This window comes from Salvelinus alpinus, chromosome 27, assembly GCF_045679555.1.
Source record: "Salvelinus alpinus chromosome 27, SLU_Salpinus.1, whole genome shotgun sequence".
In the NCBI taxonomy this organism is placed as follows: Eukaryota; Metazoa; Chordata; class Actinopteri; order Salmoniformes; family Salmonidae; genus Salvelinus; species Salvelinus alpinus.
This window is the reverse complement of record NC_092112.1, coordinates 29,417,775-29,438,317: the sequence shown is the minus strand read 5'-3', so window position 1 is coordinate 29,438,317 and position 20,543 is coordinate 29,417,775. Positions and strand designations below refer to the sequence as shown.

The 20,543-nt window shown below is 45.8% G+C and overlaps 1 protein-coding gene across 6 annotated transcripts in view; it reads left to right on the top strand.

The window, feature by feature from the left end:
- Positions 1-20,543, top strand: part of LOC139556324 (transcription factor HIVEP2-like) — an 89,457-nt gene that overhangs the window by 64,263 nt on the left and 4,651 nt on the right. For all 6 annotated transcript variants that reach the window (XM_071370160.1, XM_071370161.1, XM_071370156.1 and 3 more), the window contains 6 exons: positions 3,852-4,034; positions 13,315-13,382; positions 13,499-18,629; positions 18,892-19,043; positions 19,868-20,043; positions 20,289-20,390. In XM_071370160.1, coding sequence (XP_071226261.1) covers positions 13,740-18,629; positions 18,892-19,043; positions 19,868-20,043; positions 20,289-20,390 — 5,320 coding nt within the window. In that variant the 5' untranslated portion in view covers positions 3,852-4,034; positions 13,315-13,382; positions 13,499-13,739. The remainder of the gene's footprint in view (positions 1-3,851; positions 4,035-13,314; positions 13,383-13,498; positions 18,630-18,891; positions 19,044-19,867; positions 20,044-20,288; positions 20,391-20,543) is intronic.

Sequence of the window (20,543 nt, the reverse complement as noted above, 5' to 3'; positions counted from 1 at the left end):
GGAGGACAGGAGAAGAGAGAAGAGGAGAGGGGACGTGTGTCGTCTAGGGCAGAGGAGGTTTCAGGCCAATGCAGGTGCACCTGACAGGGCGCTCGTCTGTTCCCATGGTTTCAGCCCCATTGGCGGGGGTGGGGGTGAGGTGGGGGAGTAGGGCAGGAGGTGATGACAGGCCCGGTGGCCTCAGGGCACCTCACACTGTGATACATTTAGCTTCTTAATGCCACTTCCAATGATCCCACTAACTCTCCTGTATTACTACACATAAAAAATTTATCAGCTGAATAATGTTGTGGAAGTGGAGAAGAGCAGGAGGGTCATCTCCAACCCCCAGTTCAGTTTAGTTCCGTTCAAACCGAGACAATGGTTGTCAGCCACTGTTTTGTGAGGGAATTACAATAAACATTGTCCATTGTCCCGCAACATTGGTTGCGGTAGATTAAAAAAAAGTTTTACAAAAGTGTTTTTTCAGGCTCTGCTTTCTTCAGTTTGTCACGGACGTGTCCCGTCTTATACCTTAGCCAAACAATGCACTTGGATCTTCTATTGAGTAAAAGCGGCACTTAAATGGAAACAAGTGTTTAAGAATTGAGTGATTACGTAAGAGCGTCGTTACGTTCAGAGTGCTGGGGTCGTTCTGGTGCCGACGCCACTACAGTACTGCTATCAGACAAGCGGGACTGGGTTTGTTCTACGTTTCAGAGAAATGCAGGGACGGATCAGGATTAGAAAGTACCATAATGTGTATGGTATTAAATGCTCCTGCACTGTAATCCAATTGAGACTGAGACAATAATAATGAGTGTGGCTGTGACGGCTTCTTCCTGACTGCACCACTGCAGTAGGCAGGAGGGAGGATGAATTATTGCACAAATAATACTGGGGGTATTTTTGGACTGCAGAACATACAGTGTAAACATGGAACTTGTTTTTAGTGAATATCTAAGCACAGCCAATGGATTGGAAAGTATGTATAAAACTGGAAGTTTGCTATTTTTAATAAAGGACTGATTTTTTTGTAACCAGTTTCCAGTTAGTGCTCCCTTTTTAGTTGGACTTCAGGATAGGTAAGAGGACGTTTCCTGTAACTGTTTCATGACTAGTTATTTAAAAAATGCAGTTCAGACGTTTCAGAGATTACTGGAGATGTTGCAGTGATGATTATATGCAGCCTTGCTGTTCTAGTATTTTTCATCGAAGTGAGCATCTTTCACAGGCCCCCATAGTGATTTTTAGAGATAAGAATAGGCCCCTATGCTGCCGGAGCAGAGCAGTGCTCTCCCACTAGGAGTCAATGATCACAGCACTTACTCAAATCTCTGAGGAACTCCTGCTCTCTGGCTGCAAACAGGCTGCCAACAGGCCCACATTGAAACAAATGGCTCACTTCTCCTCAGAAGAGGATCCATCTCTATTCTGTATGACTACAACCCGTGGGCTTGGTTTGGGCGTAAGTGCTCGGCTAGCTCAGACTTGGCAAGATGCTCATCTTTTGGTAAATAGCAGAGAGAGATCCAGAATAGTTCTGTTTTGATGTTCCTAAACTTGATGGAATTGTAGGATCATTTCAGGGACCTCATCAAACATATTTTTATAGAAGTTTTATGGAGGCAGGTAAGGCCTAATCCTCTAGGCTGAGCAGCAATCTCTGAGTGAGTTCTGTGGGCCAAATTAGAGTTCCAACACTATCATTTTTATTACCCTGACATAACACCCATGATAGATATTTATAATTATGACTAATGACATTAGTGTTATGATACATGCATTGGTGTCTCAATAGCATACTCTACTTGGTTGCTAGCCAACTGTTTTACTTTTGAGTCATGACAAGTTCCGTAATGTGCCATAAACTGTCATAGATCATGATGTGACTTATTACCAAGAGGATAAGAAACATTCATGAAAGACTTTTTAATTATGGGTGATGAACTTGAAGTCATCTATTGGTGTTTTGAGACACTCTGCAACAGTTCACGGCGGTACATTAGGCATATTGATCCGATTAGCTGTACTGTCGTTTTTGGACATCGACTTACATTGTGTGAAAGAGAGGATAGTATGTCTTTATTTTTGTTTCTGGTGGAATCCTGCATTGGAGCAGGGCGTGGACTTTGACATAGCTAGATATAAGCTAGCTAACCTATGCTCTTTTGTTGCTGAGAGAGTCGTACTGCAGATTAGGATGCATCCCCATGGAAAGGTTAAGGGTTATCTTGCCTCTTGCCTCAAAGTTCCCCTGCCCAGCAGGCTTAGGTCAGACGGACTGAGGTAACATTCTACCTTACTAGAGGAGGTAGACTCATAGAGACACACAGAGATGGGCAACCTAGCCCAGAGAGAGAGCAAAATAAAGACCGGGAGAACATCTCGAAAAACAACCATACCTGCCATCAGGAATAGACCACTTCACAGCTTCCTCTCAGAATGCCTGCATCTATGAATCATGTATTATCCAGTGCAGTGGAAAGGGGTTCTGAGGTAAAAATAGATGAAGAGCCCAGTATACCACCCCTGTCCTGGATAAAGACACATCTAATGGAGGAACACAGAGCGGTTGAGTTCAGTTTACTATGGCCAGGGTTCTTTGTTAGGCCTCTCTCCATACTGTATTTAATCAGGGAGAGGTCCCTTTTATTGTGAAACCACATTGAAATGCGTCCATGTATCAGACCCAGCCAGTGGGCCGAGGGCTGGGGCCTTACCATAGCAATGGGATTACATCTTCCCTCTCCCTGAAGGGTGGGCCAAGTCTGTGGTCAGAGAGAGAAATGGGGTGAGAGAGGAAGAGGGGTGAGAGAAAACTACAGATAGAGAGAAAGAAAGGAAAAGAGTACGAAAGAGAAAAGGAGAGAAGGAGAAAGAAAGAGGACGAGAGAAAGAGAAAGGACGAGAGGAAGAGAATCAGACAAAGATAGTGTCTCCTCTCCCATATTTCAGTTGCCTTGGCTCCCTGGGTCTCTGGTAATTTAATATCTGTGATTTGTCAGCGAGGCCGAGGAGGTAATGGATGGATCGAGCAGAGTTTCACGCTGGCATTTTCATGGAGGATGATGAAAGAAAGTTCTCTCGCTCTCTCTCACCGTCCTTTAGATTAACAACCAACCTAATTATGCCCGCTCCTCTTTTACGCCGATAACATTTGTCTTATTTGTCAGGTGCTGTCAGGTTGGAAAAGAGAGCATCAATTCGACCCTCTCCTAACAGAGGGAGATATGTATGGTAGAAAGAGCGCAGGCCTATTGTTACAGCTTAGCTCTATCAGGCAATTTCTCCATTTTGCGTCATACCTTAGATATCCCATGAAATATGAGCTCTTTGTACCATACAACACCATCACGGTGACGGCTCCATACCAAATGTCAGAAGCTGTCGTCCTTCTAATGGGAGAGGCTGACGTGGACCTCCTGTAAAATGGCACGTTCTCTTCTATACTTGACGTCAATACACACAACAGTGTGCGGGAGAGAGGGACATAATACAAGGTGTCTGTCCTTGTGTTTGCTTGAATCCGAGAAGGTGTTGTCATCAGTCTGACAGTATGAGACCATACTTCTCTTCCCAGTAGTATATCTGGGATAATGAACTCATCCCTATGACTCGGCAGTATGCCTCAATTGTCTGAGGCCCCCTCTGGGACCGTTTTGGCAGGTGGTGTTCCATTAACCATATGGAGCCCGACCAAAGTGCTGAAACTTTGTTAAATAATAAAAGCAGATTGATAGAGCGACGATAAAATTGGTTTGATTTATTGGCCCATTCCGAACCAGTCTATTGGATTTTCTATGGCAGGTTTTTATTTTTATGACATCAGCAGGTGTATAAATGGTTCTCTTCTTGCTGTTTCTCTCCAGTGGTCTGTGTCATCTCCGCACCCTGGCCAAGGGGTCATCCTGATTTCTGAACCCCCACCCCTCGCCCTCCTCCCACCAGCCTGACCCAGCGACCACCCCCACCTTGCACACAACCAAGCGGACCGAAGACACCTAAACAGTGCCAGACTCAATCACCACCTCAAGTCCTCTGAGATCACGCAGGTGACTGTACACACACACACACATACACACACACACACTCACGCTCACTCATAACACTCTCACACACACACACACACACACACACACACACACACACTCACACACACGCTCACTCTTAACACTCTCACACACACACACACACACACACACACACACACACACACACACACACACACACACACACACACACACACACACACACACACACACACACACACACACACACACACACACACACACACACACACACACAGGAGTCAGGAGTGCATGTGTTTAGAATGGAAATAAGGGGAATGTTGGGAACAGACCTTGTCTCAGTGAGCCTCACATCTGGAAGGGGTGTGTGTTAGCTTTAGCTGCGTGCTAGCAGATGGGAGATAAAAGGACAGGCCTGATGCTATCTGATCTACAGGCTGTGGTTGACTCATGATAAAGGTGATACAAATATTGCTTATGATTTACTGGCTGTTCAATAGGCGAGTATAAGTACAGAAGAACATTTGGGACTTTGCAGTACCACCAGGAAGCAGACAATGTGTTTTGTTTATTTCTCAATTATGTGTTTATTAACAATTGGTTATGGCAGTGTGTTTATCTGGTCAGTGGTCCTCTCTACCCTACTCCCCACTGAATTGCCATCTAATGCCCTGAATTATTCTGTCACCTTTCATCTAGATCATATTCCACCTGTCATACCTCCTCCCGCTCACACCTCTCCTCTCCTTCTTCTCCTCTCTCCTCTCCTCTGTCTACCTCCTCTCCCTCACCTCTCCTCTCCCTCATCTTTCCTCTCCCTCCTCTCTCCTCTCTCCTCTCCCCTCTCCCTTTTCTGACAGGAGCTCCTCTGTTTACTACTATGTTGGTTCATCTGAATGAACTCTGTGGTGTAGCTAGCTATTTCTTCAGGGAAGGGAAACCCATTAGACTAGCCCATTCACTCCCATACACTTGGTAACATTTGTGCTAGATATCCCGATGTGTACATTGCCATGAGTCTGAACTACGGATCCTTGCTGTGTGCAAGTATTATCCCTTTACAGTGTTGTCTATGGTAGACAGTGTCAGTGGGTTAGACACCCGGCCCATGATGGTATACTCCCCATAAGCATGGCTGTTGACTTTGGACAGTGACTAGTGTAATTGATTTGGTCTAGGGTTCGACCCTGGTTGGACCAGGCAGGGAGGCACATTGGTGGCAGATGTTTGAGTTTGTCCTCCTCTCATCCACCAGTTTCATCCACCAGGATCACAGCCTCCCCTTCTTGTTTTGCCTTCAACTTGTCTTTATAGAGCCCGCAGCAGTTTAAATACTTGGAGGTTATGAGGTATACTGTTCCACTGGATTTACCCAGCGTCATAGTAAAATACCCTGTTTGATATATAGTACAATACCCTGTTTGATATATATAGTACAATACCCTGTTTGATATATAGTACAACACCCTGTTTGATATCTTGGTGTCCACATGGTGTGCAGTATATATTAGGAATAGAATACCTCAACTTTGAGAGCTGGGAGGGATCTGTGTGGGGGAGGAGGGTTCTGTGTGGGGGAGGAGGGGTATGTTGATGGGGAGGAAGGGGGGACATGGAGGGTAGTGAAAGCTTACTTGTTCAATGTCACGTGATGAGCTTCCAGGCTTAGTTAAGCCTGTGTTAATCCTCCATCCAAGATAGTCACAGCTGAAATGTCCGTCAGGAAGCGTCCTTCTTTCCTACGGCTACCTGGTTTTAAAGGTTAACTGCTGGTTGCCCATTTTATGTTGATATAAAGTTCAGCATACCTCATGAAGTTCTACTGTAGGTGAAAAGACGGTGGGCTTCCATTGAAGCATGGTGTTGTACGTGAGGAAGACAATTAATCAGTACCATTCCAGCTGCTTCCTGTCATTTCTGCAAAATGTTGTGGAAAATGTAATGAAGGCTAGCTCGGTAATGGTTTCAAGCTTACCCGGTGGAACTTACCAGGTGGAAAATATGACCGTCATAGACAATTAAGACCGACATGAAGCCCTTTTTCTTTTTTTATCTTGGACTTTTTTCTTCATTCTCCTTCTTTTTCCTTCCCGAGAAGGGATGTGATGTGTTTCATCCAGGGCTAAATGGAAACATGTACATTAAACGTCTACAGCTGTGGAGCATGAATTAACTAGGGATACTTGGTTCTGCTGCTTAGCTGAAGAAATCCCATAACTGCACCTCCAACAACATAGAGAGTCAAAGCTGGGTCACATGGTTTATCCCGCGATGCACGCAGCATGCATGTTTAGCCGTTACCACCTCCAGGAGAAAAATCCTAAAACCTGGCTGCATGCTGCTGTCTTTTTGTTTTTGCTCTGTCCAGCATTGCAGCAGTCCGCAAAAATGCCTGTTGGAGCGTCTCAGAGCAGAGGGCCGGTACACAGACACAGCGAGAGGTGTTTTCCTCTATGCCGTTTTCAATTACCCAGCCCTGTCCCACAGTTGGTCTACGAGAGAGTCCCACAGTCCCTCCCTCCCTTCCCCTCCCTCCCTCCCCAGGACCTTAGCATGGCGACACTTACCCCTTCTCCCCTTTGTCTGTGTCCGTCTGGCCACTTGTTTGATTGGTAACTGTATATCAGGCTGGGGACACTGGCGAGGCTGCCAGAGTTCCCGTTGCATTAAGCATGACCTCATGTTGAAAGGAGCTGATTCTCCCTCTCTAAATGGCTCTCAGCCTGCGGGGCCCCTGCCCGGCCTTTTGGCTCGACACCCCAATCACTATGCTCAGACCACTGAACTCTCCCAGCACCCCATATTAGGCCTCTCACTGATAGAGGAGGATGAGGAGAGAAAGAGAGGGAGAGAGAGAAAGAGAGTGAGGAGGAAAATTGTGTGCTGGTGTGATGTTGTGTGTGTGTGTGTGTGTGTGTGTGTGTGTGTGTGTGTGTGTGTGTGTGTGTGTGTGTGTGTGTGTGTGTGTGTGTGTGTGTGTGTGTGTGTGTGTGTGTGTGTGTGTGTGTGTGTGTGTGTGTGTGTGTCGGCTCATGGACTGGCTTGTCTGGGGAAATGATGTCACGCTCTGTTCCCTATCAAGCCTGTACAAAGTCCACAGACGATTCTAGACTAATTCATCTTCAAGATAAGGCGTTGGGCTGGTGGCATGGCCAAACAGGTTGCACTGTACATATACCCCTTTAGCTTCTTCTGCACTATGAGTATGAACAGCATCTTCTCTGTGTTGTAGTCCTTTACCCAACACCAACAGACAGCTCTGTATTGTAGTCCTTTACCCAACACCTACAGATAGCTCTGTATTGTAGTCCTTTACCCAACACCTACAGATAGCTCTGTATTGTAGTCCTTTACCCAACACCAACAGACAGTTCTGTATTGTAGTCCTTTACCCAACACCAACAGACAGCTCTGTATTGTAGTCCTTTACCCAACACCAACAGACAGCTCTGTATTGTAGTCATTTACCCAACACCAACAGACAGCTCTGTATTGTAGTCCTTTACCCAACACCAACAGACAGCTCTGTATTGTAGTCCTTTACCCAACACCAACAGACAGCTCTGTATTGTAGTCATTTACCCAACACCAACAGACAGCTCTGTATTGTAGTCCTTTACCCAGCACCAACAGACAGCTCTGTATTGTAGTCCTTTACCCAACACCTACAGACAGCTCGGTATTGTAGTCCTTTACCCAACACCAACAGACAGCTCTGTATTGTAGTCCTTTACCCAACACCTACAGACAGCTCGGTATTGTAGTCCTTTACCCAACACCAACAGACAGCTCTGCTCCTGGTCTCTAGAACTTACTAATGTCCTCTGGGAGAGAGCCAGGGAGAGGTCAGATCAGACACTGGATGGATGCACCAATCAAAAGCTCATAAACAAATGAGCAAACGGTGTCTTTGGGGCAAGTGTCTGTGAGGTGAGGTGTGTGCTGTTGGCCTGAGTGCCTGACTAGCTCCGCACCATGGACAGAGATAGTGTTTATAGCCGGTGCTCCTACTGTAGATGACTTGTTCATAATGGCCCAGCATTCTTGGATGAGCAGATAACATTCATCACAATCAGCAGTAACATCATCAGGCATGGGGGCTGATATCCATGTCTTATTTAATGGCCGGTGTCATGGCCCAGTCAAGATTTGGCACACAGCAATTTGTTAAGAGACAACCCAGCGTGTCGATATGTTTAGAATTTGTTGCAGATGGATGATGTTTACTCGTTCAATGCCAAATGTGTTTGTGGTATCTCATAACAACAACGCCAAATAGAAGCAAGAATTTCCACCTGCCCTATCAGAGGTAAAGGTGGAACTACTATCATATTGCTTGTACCTATTGCAGGGCTGCGCACAGTTCACACATCCATTTAGGGTGTGGTTTGCTATGCCTATTGAACGGCCATCTTCCTACTCTCACCCCACACAGACGGAGAGTCGAGGTGACCCGAGCGGAGCGAGCGACCAGCCCCCTAGCCGGCTTGTGTAACCAGCCTCTTTCGTAACGCCAATTCATAAGTTTGGTCACCCTGCTGCATAGCATTCAGGCTTGTTCCTCCCACACAGGAAGTGTCACCCACACTCCTCACCTCAGCCAGTCTGAATGAGACTAGTCGAAACCTCTCACCTACGCAGAGCGCAGCTCTCTCTTTTCACCACTCACACACACACACACATCCTCTACGTTAAAAATATCCCCTGCCATTCTATTCAACTGCCTAGCTTAACCTCCTACTTGCTGCTGGAAATACAGACCTGGATTTGACAGGATGGATGACTAGGATTCTTGTCTGAATCCTGTACCTAGTAGTTTAATCAGTACGGAGTTTGTCCCGAAACAAAATATCCATCCCATCATGCCATAAACATTGCCCATTCACACATACCATTCTATACATTTCTATAATACACTGTACACTGTAGTTGTAATTTTAGTATTGCTCTGTGAGGCCAAACTGGCTCTGCTGACCATCGATGGATGGTCTCTCTCTCTCTCCCCTGGTTTTTCAGCCTGTTGAGTTCTGCCTCTTCACAGTCTCAGACTGCAGTATCTCCCAGCTGCAGTCTCGCCCAGCTCCAGGCTGTGCTTCATCTTTGGGCTCCTAATGAGGAGTCAATATGACACTCCGTGGGGCTGACTTGCAAACAGCCTGGGTGATACATCCACAGAACCTGCTTACAGGGGATAAAATCACACCCCAAACCTGCTGGCTGTGCAAATGGTGCTGTCACGTGCTGTCAAATCCCAAGCTGCTGGGAGTTAAGTTTCAGTGTGAAAATAGTTATTGCTGGGATTTCAATAAGATTCAGGGATATTTTCTGTTTCAAAGATTTTTTCCGTGGCGGGCCGAGGAGCCTTTATTTATAGTACATTGTTTTGCTGATGTTTGTATTCCATTCTATTTTAGCCATGGTCAATATGAAATATGTTGATACATGATACAGACTGGTGAAGACCATACAAGCTACTTTTTTTCACCTTTAGAGCCACAAATGAACCTGCAATTGAACAGAACCGAGAAGTGTGTCCAAGACCGCATCATTAATACAGTTGATTCAGTCCTTTCAATAGTCACACGAACATGTGTGCTCTATCAATGATGTACATGCAGTCCATTTGAGAAGCAAGTGATTCTGAATATAGCACATTGTGAATAATTCCCTGAACCCGTTCAGGTGAAAGGCAATGTTGAGCCAGATGTGCCTAAAACACACAATACTTTATTGTAGGACCCTTGCTTCAATCTATTTTCAGAGCCCTTTCACATTTTCCCTAGCTAGCAGTTGATAAAGCCAGTTGGAGCTGTTAAAGTTGCCTCCATCCCTAATGAGCTGGATAGCTGGAACAAAGACCACAGCACACCGACCCAGCTCCCCTCTCATTCCCAATGTAAGGAAAGATACAGAAACGATAGCATGCAGATATGTATGGGTTTCTATGCCAGTTCTATCTTCCCATAAAAGCCAGAGGAAAAAAACAAAGAAAGAAAATGAAACAAGCCAACACACAGATAAATAAATAAGAGCTTTCAGTTGGGGGTCCCATTAGACCTCCTGAGGCTGAGGCACTGACCATGATGCACTCCTAGGCAGGACTACCATAAACTCTGTAATTACTGAATGGAAACAATTAGCAATGCCTTGAATTATTCAGAGTCTGCCCTGGAAAGTACAAGAAACTGTGCCTGTTTCTGCTCAGGGAAATCAGAAACGGCCTGTGTGTGCCTGCCTACATCGCTGTTGTGAATGTGATGTCACCAGGAGGACAAACAAAAGGGGGTAACCGGAGCCCTAAAAACACGCCACCGCGACCGCACGCTGGTGGGTGAGTCACGGTCAACCCCACAGACGGACCACTGAGTTAGGCCACTGTGCTAATCGAATGGCCCTCTGGTTTAAGAGAGAACCAAAGCACACAGGCGTCTGCCCATGTGACTAACCTTTGTTTCTAGAGGAATTAGACCAACAGAACTGTGTACACACATTTTTGAATTGCAAAACTCTGTAAGAGAGATTGGACTGGAACCAGATGAGGTTGATTGAATTGTCTCTATTGGTTTTATACCATGTAATGCTGGCAGGTCTAAAACAGCCGAGCAGTCGATAATAACAGTGTTAAAGACTTATTAAGACTTTTATTTACACTATTTTGTTTGTGTATTTATTTACAGTGCTCGTGTCCTGCATTGAACTTTTGGTTGGACAGTGAGAAATATGGCGTCATGGTTCATTTTAACTTCAGATGTTGGTATTTGAGGGAGGGAAAAAAAGAACGGGATTCACTCTATTCTCTATTTCAGTGTTGAAAGGAATTCCAAGCACTTCAAATTGGTATGTGGCATCTTGGCTGGCCAAATGGTTTAAGGATAACTATGGCTGCCACACATAGGTGATTGACACACAAAATAACAAAACATTCTACAATCCTCTCTCCTGAATCTGCCTGCCCAGAAAACGCTCAATACCTAATCCCTGCTTTGGAAAGAGGATGTATTTTGCTAGAGTTAAAGGGCCTCTGTAAGGTTGATCTTTTCCTACCCACAATGGAGATGTGCGTCAGTGTATAGGGCATGGCACTGCCCCAGGCTAGCAGCCTCCTACACTCCCCGTAGATCCCCAGTCAGAAGCCAGAACTGGGCCAAAGGTGGGCAGAGGCTCTCTCTCAGCGTTCTGTCCTCCCCCATTATGCATACCTCCAGGGGAGGAGGGGTTGATGGAGGTATATGTAGTGCATGGCTTGATGTGTGTGTGTGTGCTCGTGAATGCGTGCAGAAACTTACTGTAGGGGTCGGTGTACTGTATAATAAAAATGTCTGCCTTATCAGGGGCATCAGTTGTTGGCAGAGGGCCATCATATCAGACGATGTACTGTTGGACTATGGAGATGTTACATAAAATGCTTGAATCATCCAGTGGAGTGTTTCTGTTTATATCTTTGAGGATGTTCCGTTTCTATAGAGCGAAGTGTCCCTGACACACTCTGCCTCTGTCACTGTCCCACGCACACTTCCTCCAGGTACTCCACTTGAAAAGGATGCCAATGAATATTCTCACCCACACTCAATCAGAAAATAGGACAGGGTTTTTAGTTGGGATGAATAGCACTTTATATAACCCATTCAATACTTTTTCTTTGATTTACAAAATAGTAAGCTTATGCTTCCGCACCATGGTAGCAGATCTGTATAGATTAACAAGAGATACTTTTCTGTTTATCAGCATTGCATCCACATCCCTGGGGCCCAGCAGCAGAGCTAGAAAGATTCATTAAAGGGAGGAGATGCTCCCAATTGTGGAGAGGGGAGAAGGGGCGAGGGGAGAGGGGAGAGGGGAGAGAGGAGAGGGGAGAAGGGGCGAGGGGTGTGCCAACGTGGCTGCCATTAGGTGTGATATATGAAACTGACTCCAGCTTAGACAGATTGCCCTTTTCCACTCAGTGATAGGTTTGCTCTGGTATCATGACACCCAATTGCGTCAGTTGACCCTTATTTCACAAAATACTAGCAATTGAGAACATATTTTGTGAAAATAAGCTAGGAGGAGTTAAGAGGCAGGTACAAGTACTTTAGGTTTAGACATCTTTGTTATTTATTATTCCTCTCTGAATATCTCTCTCAGAATGTATCTATATCTACGTTATCTTTACAAAGCTGTCAATCAATCACATTTCATTAAGTTGGTATCAACAACTGTTCATGCAGGTGTGTTTCAATTGAGACAACTTTCTGTATTTTCCTATTTTTAAACGTAGCAAAACATGGCTGTTTTGAAACATACACATTTGGCTTTTGATTTAATTTAAACATATACGGGTGTTTAACGATATTGTTGGTGCTATTTACAGAAAGGGGATCTGGCCTGTAACAAACCTCCATCCAACCACTTATATTGTAGTTGCGAAACTGTAGTTGCGAAACTCGGGCTTCCACAGAGGGTTTATGGTATGTCCAGAGGGGTATACTAGAAAGCAGGATCAGAAATGACGGTTGATTTTATGGTTCATTAAAAAAGTTAAAGTTAGATATGCTTTTTTTGTTTGTTGAATCAATTAGACCATGCCGATTTCAAGCTTCTTAAAAAAAAAAAAAAAATCCAAAGTTAGCTGGCTAACTCCTTGAACCTGCTTTGTAGTTTACCCCTCTGGTGTTTGCACACATTCCTTTTGTGTAACAGCATTGAAGAGAATGAAAACAAAAACGGACCAAAAGTAAATATTTCCGGTGCTAAAAATACCAGTGGTTTTCTGCCGGGCTATTTTTAGTTCTCACGTTGGCCTCCAGACACCCGCGTCACACAGCTTTCGTGCTCTTACCCCAGCAGCGCCAGAGCAAAGGGGGCCTTGTGTGTGTGTGTCTGTCGCAATCAGAGAAAAAAAACTGAAATCAGGAAATACACAGCATAGACTTGTAGGTTCAGCATGTTAGCCTCAGAAACTGGGGTTCATTCTATATTCAGGTGTTGGTGTGGTTTCTGTACGTTAACACTCGGAAATAGAACCACAAATGTTTATTTATAGTTTCTGTGTCTTTTAGGAACTACGTGGGTCTATTTGGTACTGATGACTCACTGTTAGCAAGAGGGGGTGGTTCAGTTTGAAACTACACTCAGTCAACTTCAGTCTGGTTTAGCACTGTACTCTTTGTACTACATGCCACTGTACATGAGAATATAGATGACCGAACTGGGATTCATTTATTTGAAAATGGAGGAAAATCCTAGAGACATAAGTTATTAACAGTGACTTCTCAGTGAGTGTTTTTGTTTCAATCACTGAATTCTTTCTCTCTCCTCTCTCCAGGTCTTAAGTGAAGATTCTTTTGGAAGTTGTAAAAAGAGAGAAATCAACAAGCACTTTTTTTAAGACCGGTAAGTGTTCAATAATAAATATGTACCCAATCAGGATTTTTAAGATCATGTCTTATTTTACTGTACATGGCATTTATATATATATATATATATATATATTCTGTTTACGTTTTCAGATCAAGAAAAGATCTTCATACATTTAATGAATTGGACAGAAAATTGGAGGGATGTTAGCAAGTCTACAGTATGATTGACAGAAAGAAAGTGTTCTGATGCAGACGATAGAGGATCTTCGTGACTCAAATGTGGAACAACCCAACAACTTCAGCAATGGAAGGCCCCTTTGTTTAAGAGCTCCATGTGTGACAGCATCTGACATTTGACCTTTGAGAAACCCAACTGACGTCTAGAGGGACAATGGAGTCACGTGAATCTGCTGCTGGACCAAAATGCACCAAGGATCCCCGGGAGAAGCTACAAAGGAAGTGGGTCTCTGAGCCCTCAGCTGGCACAAAAAGAAGCACTTTCGCTGACCCGGAGGAAAAGAGGCACTCGCATCGCGAAAGCCTTCAAAGTGGTGCCAGTGGCAGCAATATTACTGGCTCAGCACGAAAGTATGGCTCTGGGAAGCTGCTATCAACTGCAATGGTTCAGTCATCTCAAGATAGTCAGTACGCACAGGCTTTCCCTCGTACTTACTCCTACCAGCTACCACAACCGTACCCACAACAGCCCATGCAAGAGCGCTTCCTGTCCGGAGCCAAGCCACAGCCCGGTCTGGAGGCCCATGCCTGGCCTTTCGCTGGACAGCTCCCTTCCGACGACATATTCCCTGGACACTCCCGTGCCCATGGAGTATTCCCTCGTCAGAAATCTCCCAGTTTACCCAGTTCTTTTGGCCAGTATTCCCAGTCAGGGCCGGAGCCACCAGAGGAGGGATACAAGAAGGAGCAGAAACCCAAGAAGCCAGGGAAGTACATCTGCCACTACTGTGGAAGGGCTTGTGCTAAACCCAGCGTGCTGAAGAAGCACATTCGTTCACACACTGGAGAACGCCCCTACCCTTGTGTCCCCTGCGGGTTCTCCTTTAAAACCAAGAGTAATTTGTACAAACACAGGAAATCTCATGCCCATGCCATCAAAGCAGGACTAGTCCCATTCTCCGAACTGGCAGTTTCACGCACAGACATGGATCAGGCGTCCTCAGTGGGAGAGACGGAAGTACACTCAGACGGTGAACAGAGCACAGACACCGACGAGGAGACTGCAGAGGCCTCCATGTTTATGGACAAAGGCAGCCCCATTCCCCAGATATCATTTGACATGGACAAAAGCACAATGGAGAAGGGTAGGGAGCCGGCATATGCTGACTCAGCTGAGGAGCTAGCTATGGCTTCCATGAAAGTGCCTATCCTAATTGTCCCAAAACAAGGGGTCCCACCAACAGCATTGGAGTGCCCCCCATTCACGGATCTCAAGGCTTCTCACATCAGCTCCCAGGTTGGCCGCATGGATGACTCTCCCACTATCAAACAGAGACTGGCTCTGAGACTGACAGAGAAGAAGGGATCACAGGACTCAGACCAGCAGTCCCAGCAGTCCCTGAACCTTCTGAGTCCACACAGCAAAGGCAGCACAGACTCAGGCTACTTCTCCCGTTCAGAGAGTGCAGAGCAACAGATCAGCCCTCCCAACACAAACGCAAAGTCCTACGAGGAGATCATGTTTGGTCGGACTTGGTATTACAAACCTAACTCTGCTAGATCTAGACAATCCATTGCAGTAGGCATGGCCACTGTTGGCCAAGACACTAACATAGTAATGGGGAAGATATCTGAGGATCATATTTTTTTCCGAAATGATAGCGGTGAAGTGCAACTATTAGCAGGCGTTGACCCTAAGCAGTATCCCACAGGCCCTTGCCAAAGCAACACAGGTCTACTAGAGACTCCTTCTGATTCAGGGACACTCATTAGGAGTAACTCAATGCCAACATCCTCCCCGACCAACCTCAACGTCCCACCGGGGATAAGAGTGAGCCACTCCTTTGATGAGATGATGACCTCTGATGATGTCTTCTACCCGGGTGCTGCCAGTCTGAGGAGGCTTAGGAGACAGGCCGCTTTTGAGCATTCAGCACATGAAGGGCATGGCGACAATGAAACCTATGGACACGTTCCCAAGAACGCAGCCCCATCCGTGGGATTAAAGCTAGGGGAGCGCAGTCCTGTGGTGCCAGAGCATACAGCATACAGCCCATATGGTACTAAAGTGGGAATGACAGAGATTGCCACTCGTAAACGCAGGAAGGAAAAGAGTGTAGGAGATGAGGAGGATGGCCCTGTCCAGTACGACAGTAGTTGTAGTGGCTCAGTAGATATGGTCAGAGATTATGATTCAAAACAAGGTAGTCAAGAGGGTTCAAGGGGGACACCTACTGGAAAGGGATCCATGGGATCTATGTACAGTGCACATAGCCAATCAGACAGTTTTGAAACATGCTGTAGTAGCATGTGCTCAGAGGACGTAGTGCTAGTCCCAGACTCTGACAGAAAGGCAGCTGGCAATGTTATATCTGTCATTCAGCACACCAACTCACTCAGTAGGCCAAACTCCTTTGAGAAGTCAGAGTCCTTCGAGCACCCAGCCTACCTGCAAGATAAACCCTCCAGCCAATATTCAGAGCAGTCAGATACAGAGAACATAGAGGATGTGCAGAGCCCAGAGTTTATGCTGAGGTCTGAGAGCATGGAGCAGCAGCAGCAAAGCAACAGTGATTTAGTTTCATCCAACCAGCCCTGTCACATGCCCCCCAAACTGGTACGTCAGCCTAACATCCAAGTGCCTGAAATCAGGGTGACAGAGGAGCCAGATAAACCAGAGAAAGAGCCTGATGTACCGACCAAGGAGCCGGAGAAGCACGTTGAAGAGTTCCAGTGGCCCCAGAGGAGTGAGACACTGTCCCAGCTCCCTGCGGAGAAGCTGCCTCCTAAGAAGAAGCGTCTGCGTCTGGCAGACCTGGAGCACTCCTCTGGGGAGTCCAGCTTTGAGTCCTGCACCAGCCTGTCCAGGAGCCCCAGCCAGGAGAGCAACCTGTCCCATAGCTCCAGCTTCTCTATGTCCTTTGACAGGGAAGAGAGCCTAAAGTCTGTGTCACCGTCCAAGCAGGAGGACTTTGGCAAGCAGTCTGAGTACAGCGGCAACTCTCTCACTATCCCCGGCCATCACCAGCAGAGGGAGATGCGACGCTCCTCATCAGAACAGGCTCCCAGCGCTCTGCCCACCGAGATCCCAGAGATCCGTAGCAAGTCCTTCGACTATGGCAGCCTCTCAACATCATCCAGACAGGGAGAGGTTTACTCCAGTGCATCAGCCATGAAAGATCGGAGACGGGGCTACCTAGTAAGGCAGGCATCCCTCAGTGTTTACCCTGAGACTGTGGTGCATGAGCAAGGTGGTCTCGAAATTACTGTCAAGCAAGAGCACTCGGACCATGGACCCTCATCTTGGCAGAGCCCCCCATCCTCTCAAAGTTCTCTCGGTGCATCAGCCAGCGAAGTAGCAAGACCCAAGAGAGGGTCACATCATCATCTTCTGCAACAGAGCATTAGTGAGGACAGCCAGGATGACCCACCACTGTTCCAGAAGTCATCTCGTCTGCCAAGTCAACAGTCATCAGAGGGAGAGCATCCAGGTCACGAGCTCATGAGCAAGGAAACGATGCAATACTCCTCACTCCAGAACAGCTTGGCTTCACTGCCTTTCCTGCCATGTCAGCCGGGTCTGTTCTGGCATCCCGAGTCCACACAGAGACACAAGCAGCATCTGGCATTCCAGCCACACCAGTTACAGAAACTACATATCAGACAGCCTAGTCTACCACACATGATCCAGAAATCCAACCCACCTCTTAATCAGCTACAGCAGATTCAGGAGCAATGCGATGCAAAAGCTGACGGTGCTATCAGTCAGAGCTATCAGTATCCCTCTAGAACCTCCCCCCAGGCCCAGCATTACGGCTCTCTACCGTCTAAAGTGACCCTCACTGAGAGCACGATGCTCCTGCAACAGGTCCAGCCAATCTTCGCCACTCAGAATGCGGGTTCACAGTCATCTCTCCCAGGTATGCTAGTCCCCGTTAGGATACAGACTCAAGTGCCATCTTACGGAAGTGTTATGTACACAAGTGTTTCACAACTCTTAGCTAACCATGGCCAGAGCACTTATTCAGCAAGAGTCATATGCTCAGAGAGTGTATCATCTAGTTCACTCACAGGTGGCACTGTTTCAAAGCAAGGCGTTGGCTTCAATTTATCTCAGATCCTTGGTCAGCCTGAGGGAGCTCTACGTTATCCACTGTGGAATATTCCGGATCTGAACACTGAACACGGGAGACTGAACACGGGAATTCCGCTGTCGTTGACATCAGGAACCATCTCCACCACGGATGCGTCCTCCAGTATTGGGGGAAGCAAGCGGATGCTATCACCAGCCAGTAGCCTGGAACTCTTTATAGAGACCAAACAGCAGAAACGGGTCAAGGAGGAGAAGATGTACGGTCAGATTGTAAAGGAGCTGAGCGCTGTCGAGCTGAGTGCTTCGAAAGACAGCGGCAAGTTATCAACGCGTGCCCCTCTGAAGAGCGAGGGTTCAATGGACGATCAGGAGAGGATGTCCTCCTCCCCACCAGCAGACTTCCCCTCCACCAAAATCCCAGTGCGTTCCAACGCACCTCACATACCTGATGTGCCACCAGCTGACAGCTTCACTCCCCCTCTGCAAATCGTGACGGACTTCCCTGGTGGCAGAGAGTCCCCAGAGGAGCTGGACGTAGATGACTCCACCCCAGAGGCTAGCTGCAGCCCACAGTTCATGGTCTCCTCCAGTGACACCCCAGAGGAAGCCAAGCCACTCATGGGCAGCAAGATCCCTGTCAACATGCTGGTGCAGCTGGCTGCCAATCAGAGTGGGGGTGCTGCTGGAAGCACTCTAATGCTCACAGATCTGGCAGACGTTCAGCAGTTCTTTCAGTTCCCCAGTCTTCGCACGACAACCAGTGTCAGCTGGTGCTTCCTGAATTACACCAAGCCAAACAACGCTCAGACGACTCCACTGACTTCTGTCTACGGCTCCTGGTGCGTCAGCTCTTACAACCCTAACCCTCTCAGTCTCAGCACCAAGTCTACTCTGGCACTGCTCTGCTCCAAGCAGAGGAAGAACACAGAAACCTACACGATGGCTGCTATGTATCAACCCAGGACTGGAAAACTTGTGTCCTCTCTTGCTTGGAAGCAGAAGTTTGAACAGGTAATTACACGTCACATACAGCATGCCATCATATTCATAGTTAATGTATTTATTGGTTAATGGGTGGTTAACGGTTTGTTACTAAATAAGTATTCAAGGTTTAGAATTTGCATGCTTTAGAGAATTTGAAATCTCCTACAATATTAAAAACCAATCTGGGATAAAAGTCTATTTTGAAGCCAACATTCCAGTACATCTGCCATCGTGTTTTTGTGTGTTTGTGAGGATTTAACTGAGTGTTATGCATGTTTTTCACTTGCAGATGAAGCCAGAGCTCATGCAGCTAGATGTGAGCAAATATGGGAAGAAAATCAAGGGGCTGAGCTCCAGGGAACGAGTCAAGGAGGACCACGGAGAGAAGGAGGCCTCCTCAAAGCAGGCTGAGCCCACTCGCATCAAAATCTTTGAAGGAGGGTATGTGAAGATGGCTGCCATTAGCCATTAAAATTTTATTGGAAGCTTTTTAATATCAGTGTGGCACCTTCTCGAGACGGCTGCCTAAATTTGTATATTGTTGTGACTTTTACACAAAATGTACAGCAGAAGATGAACAGCACTTTATTTATTGCCTGGTGGCTGAAACCACTTCTTAAGAGATTATATTATTTGAAAATGGTAATACAATGACTGTGATAACTGGAAATTAAGTATTACTTGATTTTTTTTAAATTACTTCACATTTTTAATTACTTCACATGTATGGACTTGAGGGTGTTTTCTGTAGAAATTTGATAGATAAAAAAACATGATGGATTTTTCAGATGGATTTTAAATGTGGTTGAAAGGAGTTACTAGTATAGGCTACTGTTTTTATAGAAATATAGTAGAGCAAAGTTTTGTTGTTTAACAGCCGTGGTATTATTGACTACTGTGCATGAGGCTACTGTAACATTTTGCTTCAGTGCAAGCAAAACATAGATTTCCAAATTCGTTTTTCAATCATCTGAAATGTTTTCAAAATCACATATCTGGAATGTCTCTTTTATGATATTACCATGTACAGTGAGAAAACATTATAAGAATTCCATTTCATAAATGGGAACAGCTGTAAAAATATCTCTGACCAATACCCAGTTGAATTTGGCACCAGAATAATTTTCTCTAAGCAGTATAAGGCAAACTTTCCCAATGTAAAGTGTTCTGTTTGATGTATTGGATATATGCTCCCTTAACACATGCATTGATATACTCAACATCCTCCAATAACGTAGAAAAATCTGGTCTTCTTATGATTTCAGGTACAAATCCAATGAAGACTATGTTTACGTGCGGGGTAGAGGAAGAGGGAAGTACATATGTGAAGAGTGTGGAATTCGTTGTAAGAAGCCAAGCATGCTGAAGAAACATATCCGCACACACACCGATGTCAGGCCATATGTCTGCAAGTTCTGCAACTTTGCTTTTAAAACTAAAGGTGGGTTTCCTTCTTCCACTTCATATAACCAGATATATACAAATGTACACCTTTCCTCTCAAGTAATTTAACCTGATAGTTCAAACATAAACAGTGTTCACACTGGAAAATGATTTATGTAGAACTGCAATTATAGACTTCGGTTTACATTGCATTAGGAGAGTGGCAAGGTTCTCTCTCTGCTTCAGTAACGTTCTATGCTGCTTCCAGTAAGACTTTTTAAAAGTTGTAAACTCTTGTTTCAGGAAACCTGACAAAACACATGAAGTCGAAAGCCCACATGAAGAAGTGCTTGGAACTCGGGGTGTCAGTGACATCTGTGGAGGATGCAGACGCAGAGGAAGCTGGTATGAATCAGACAGACTGACTGAGCACATTGTGTAGAGATGAACCAATATTTCATAAATACTGGGCCCTGTAAATTGCACTGGTGCGGTTCTTGAGGGACAATTATCGTAATGAAAAGCAGGAGCCTCCTCTCTGCCAGGTTTATGTAAAAT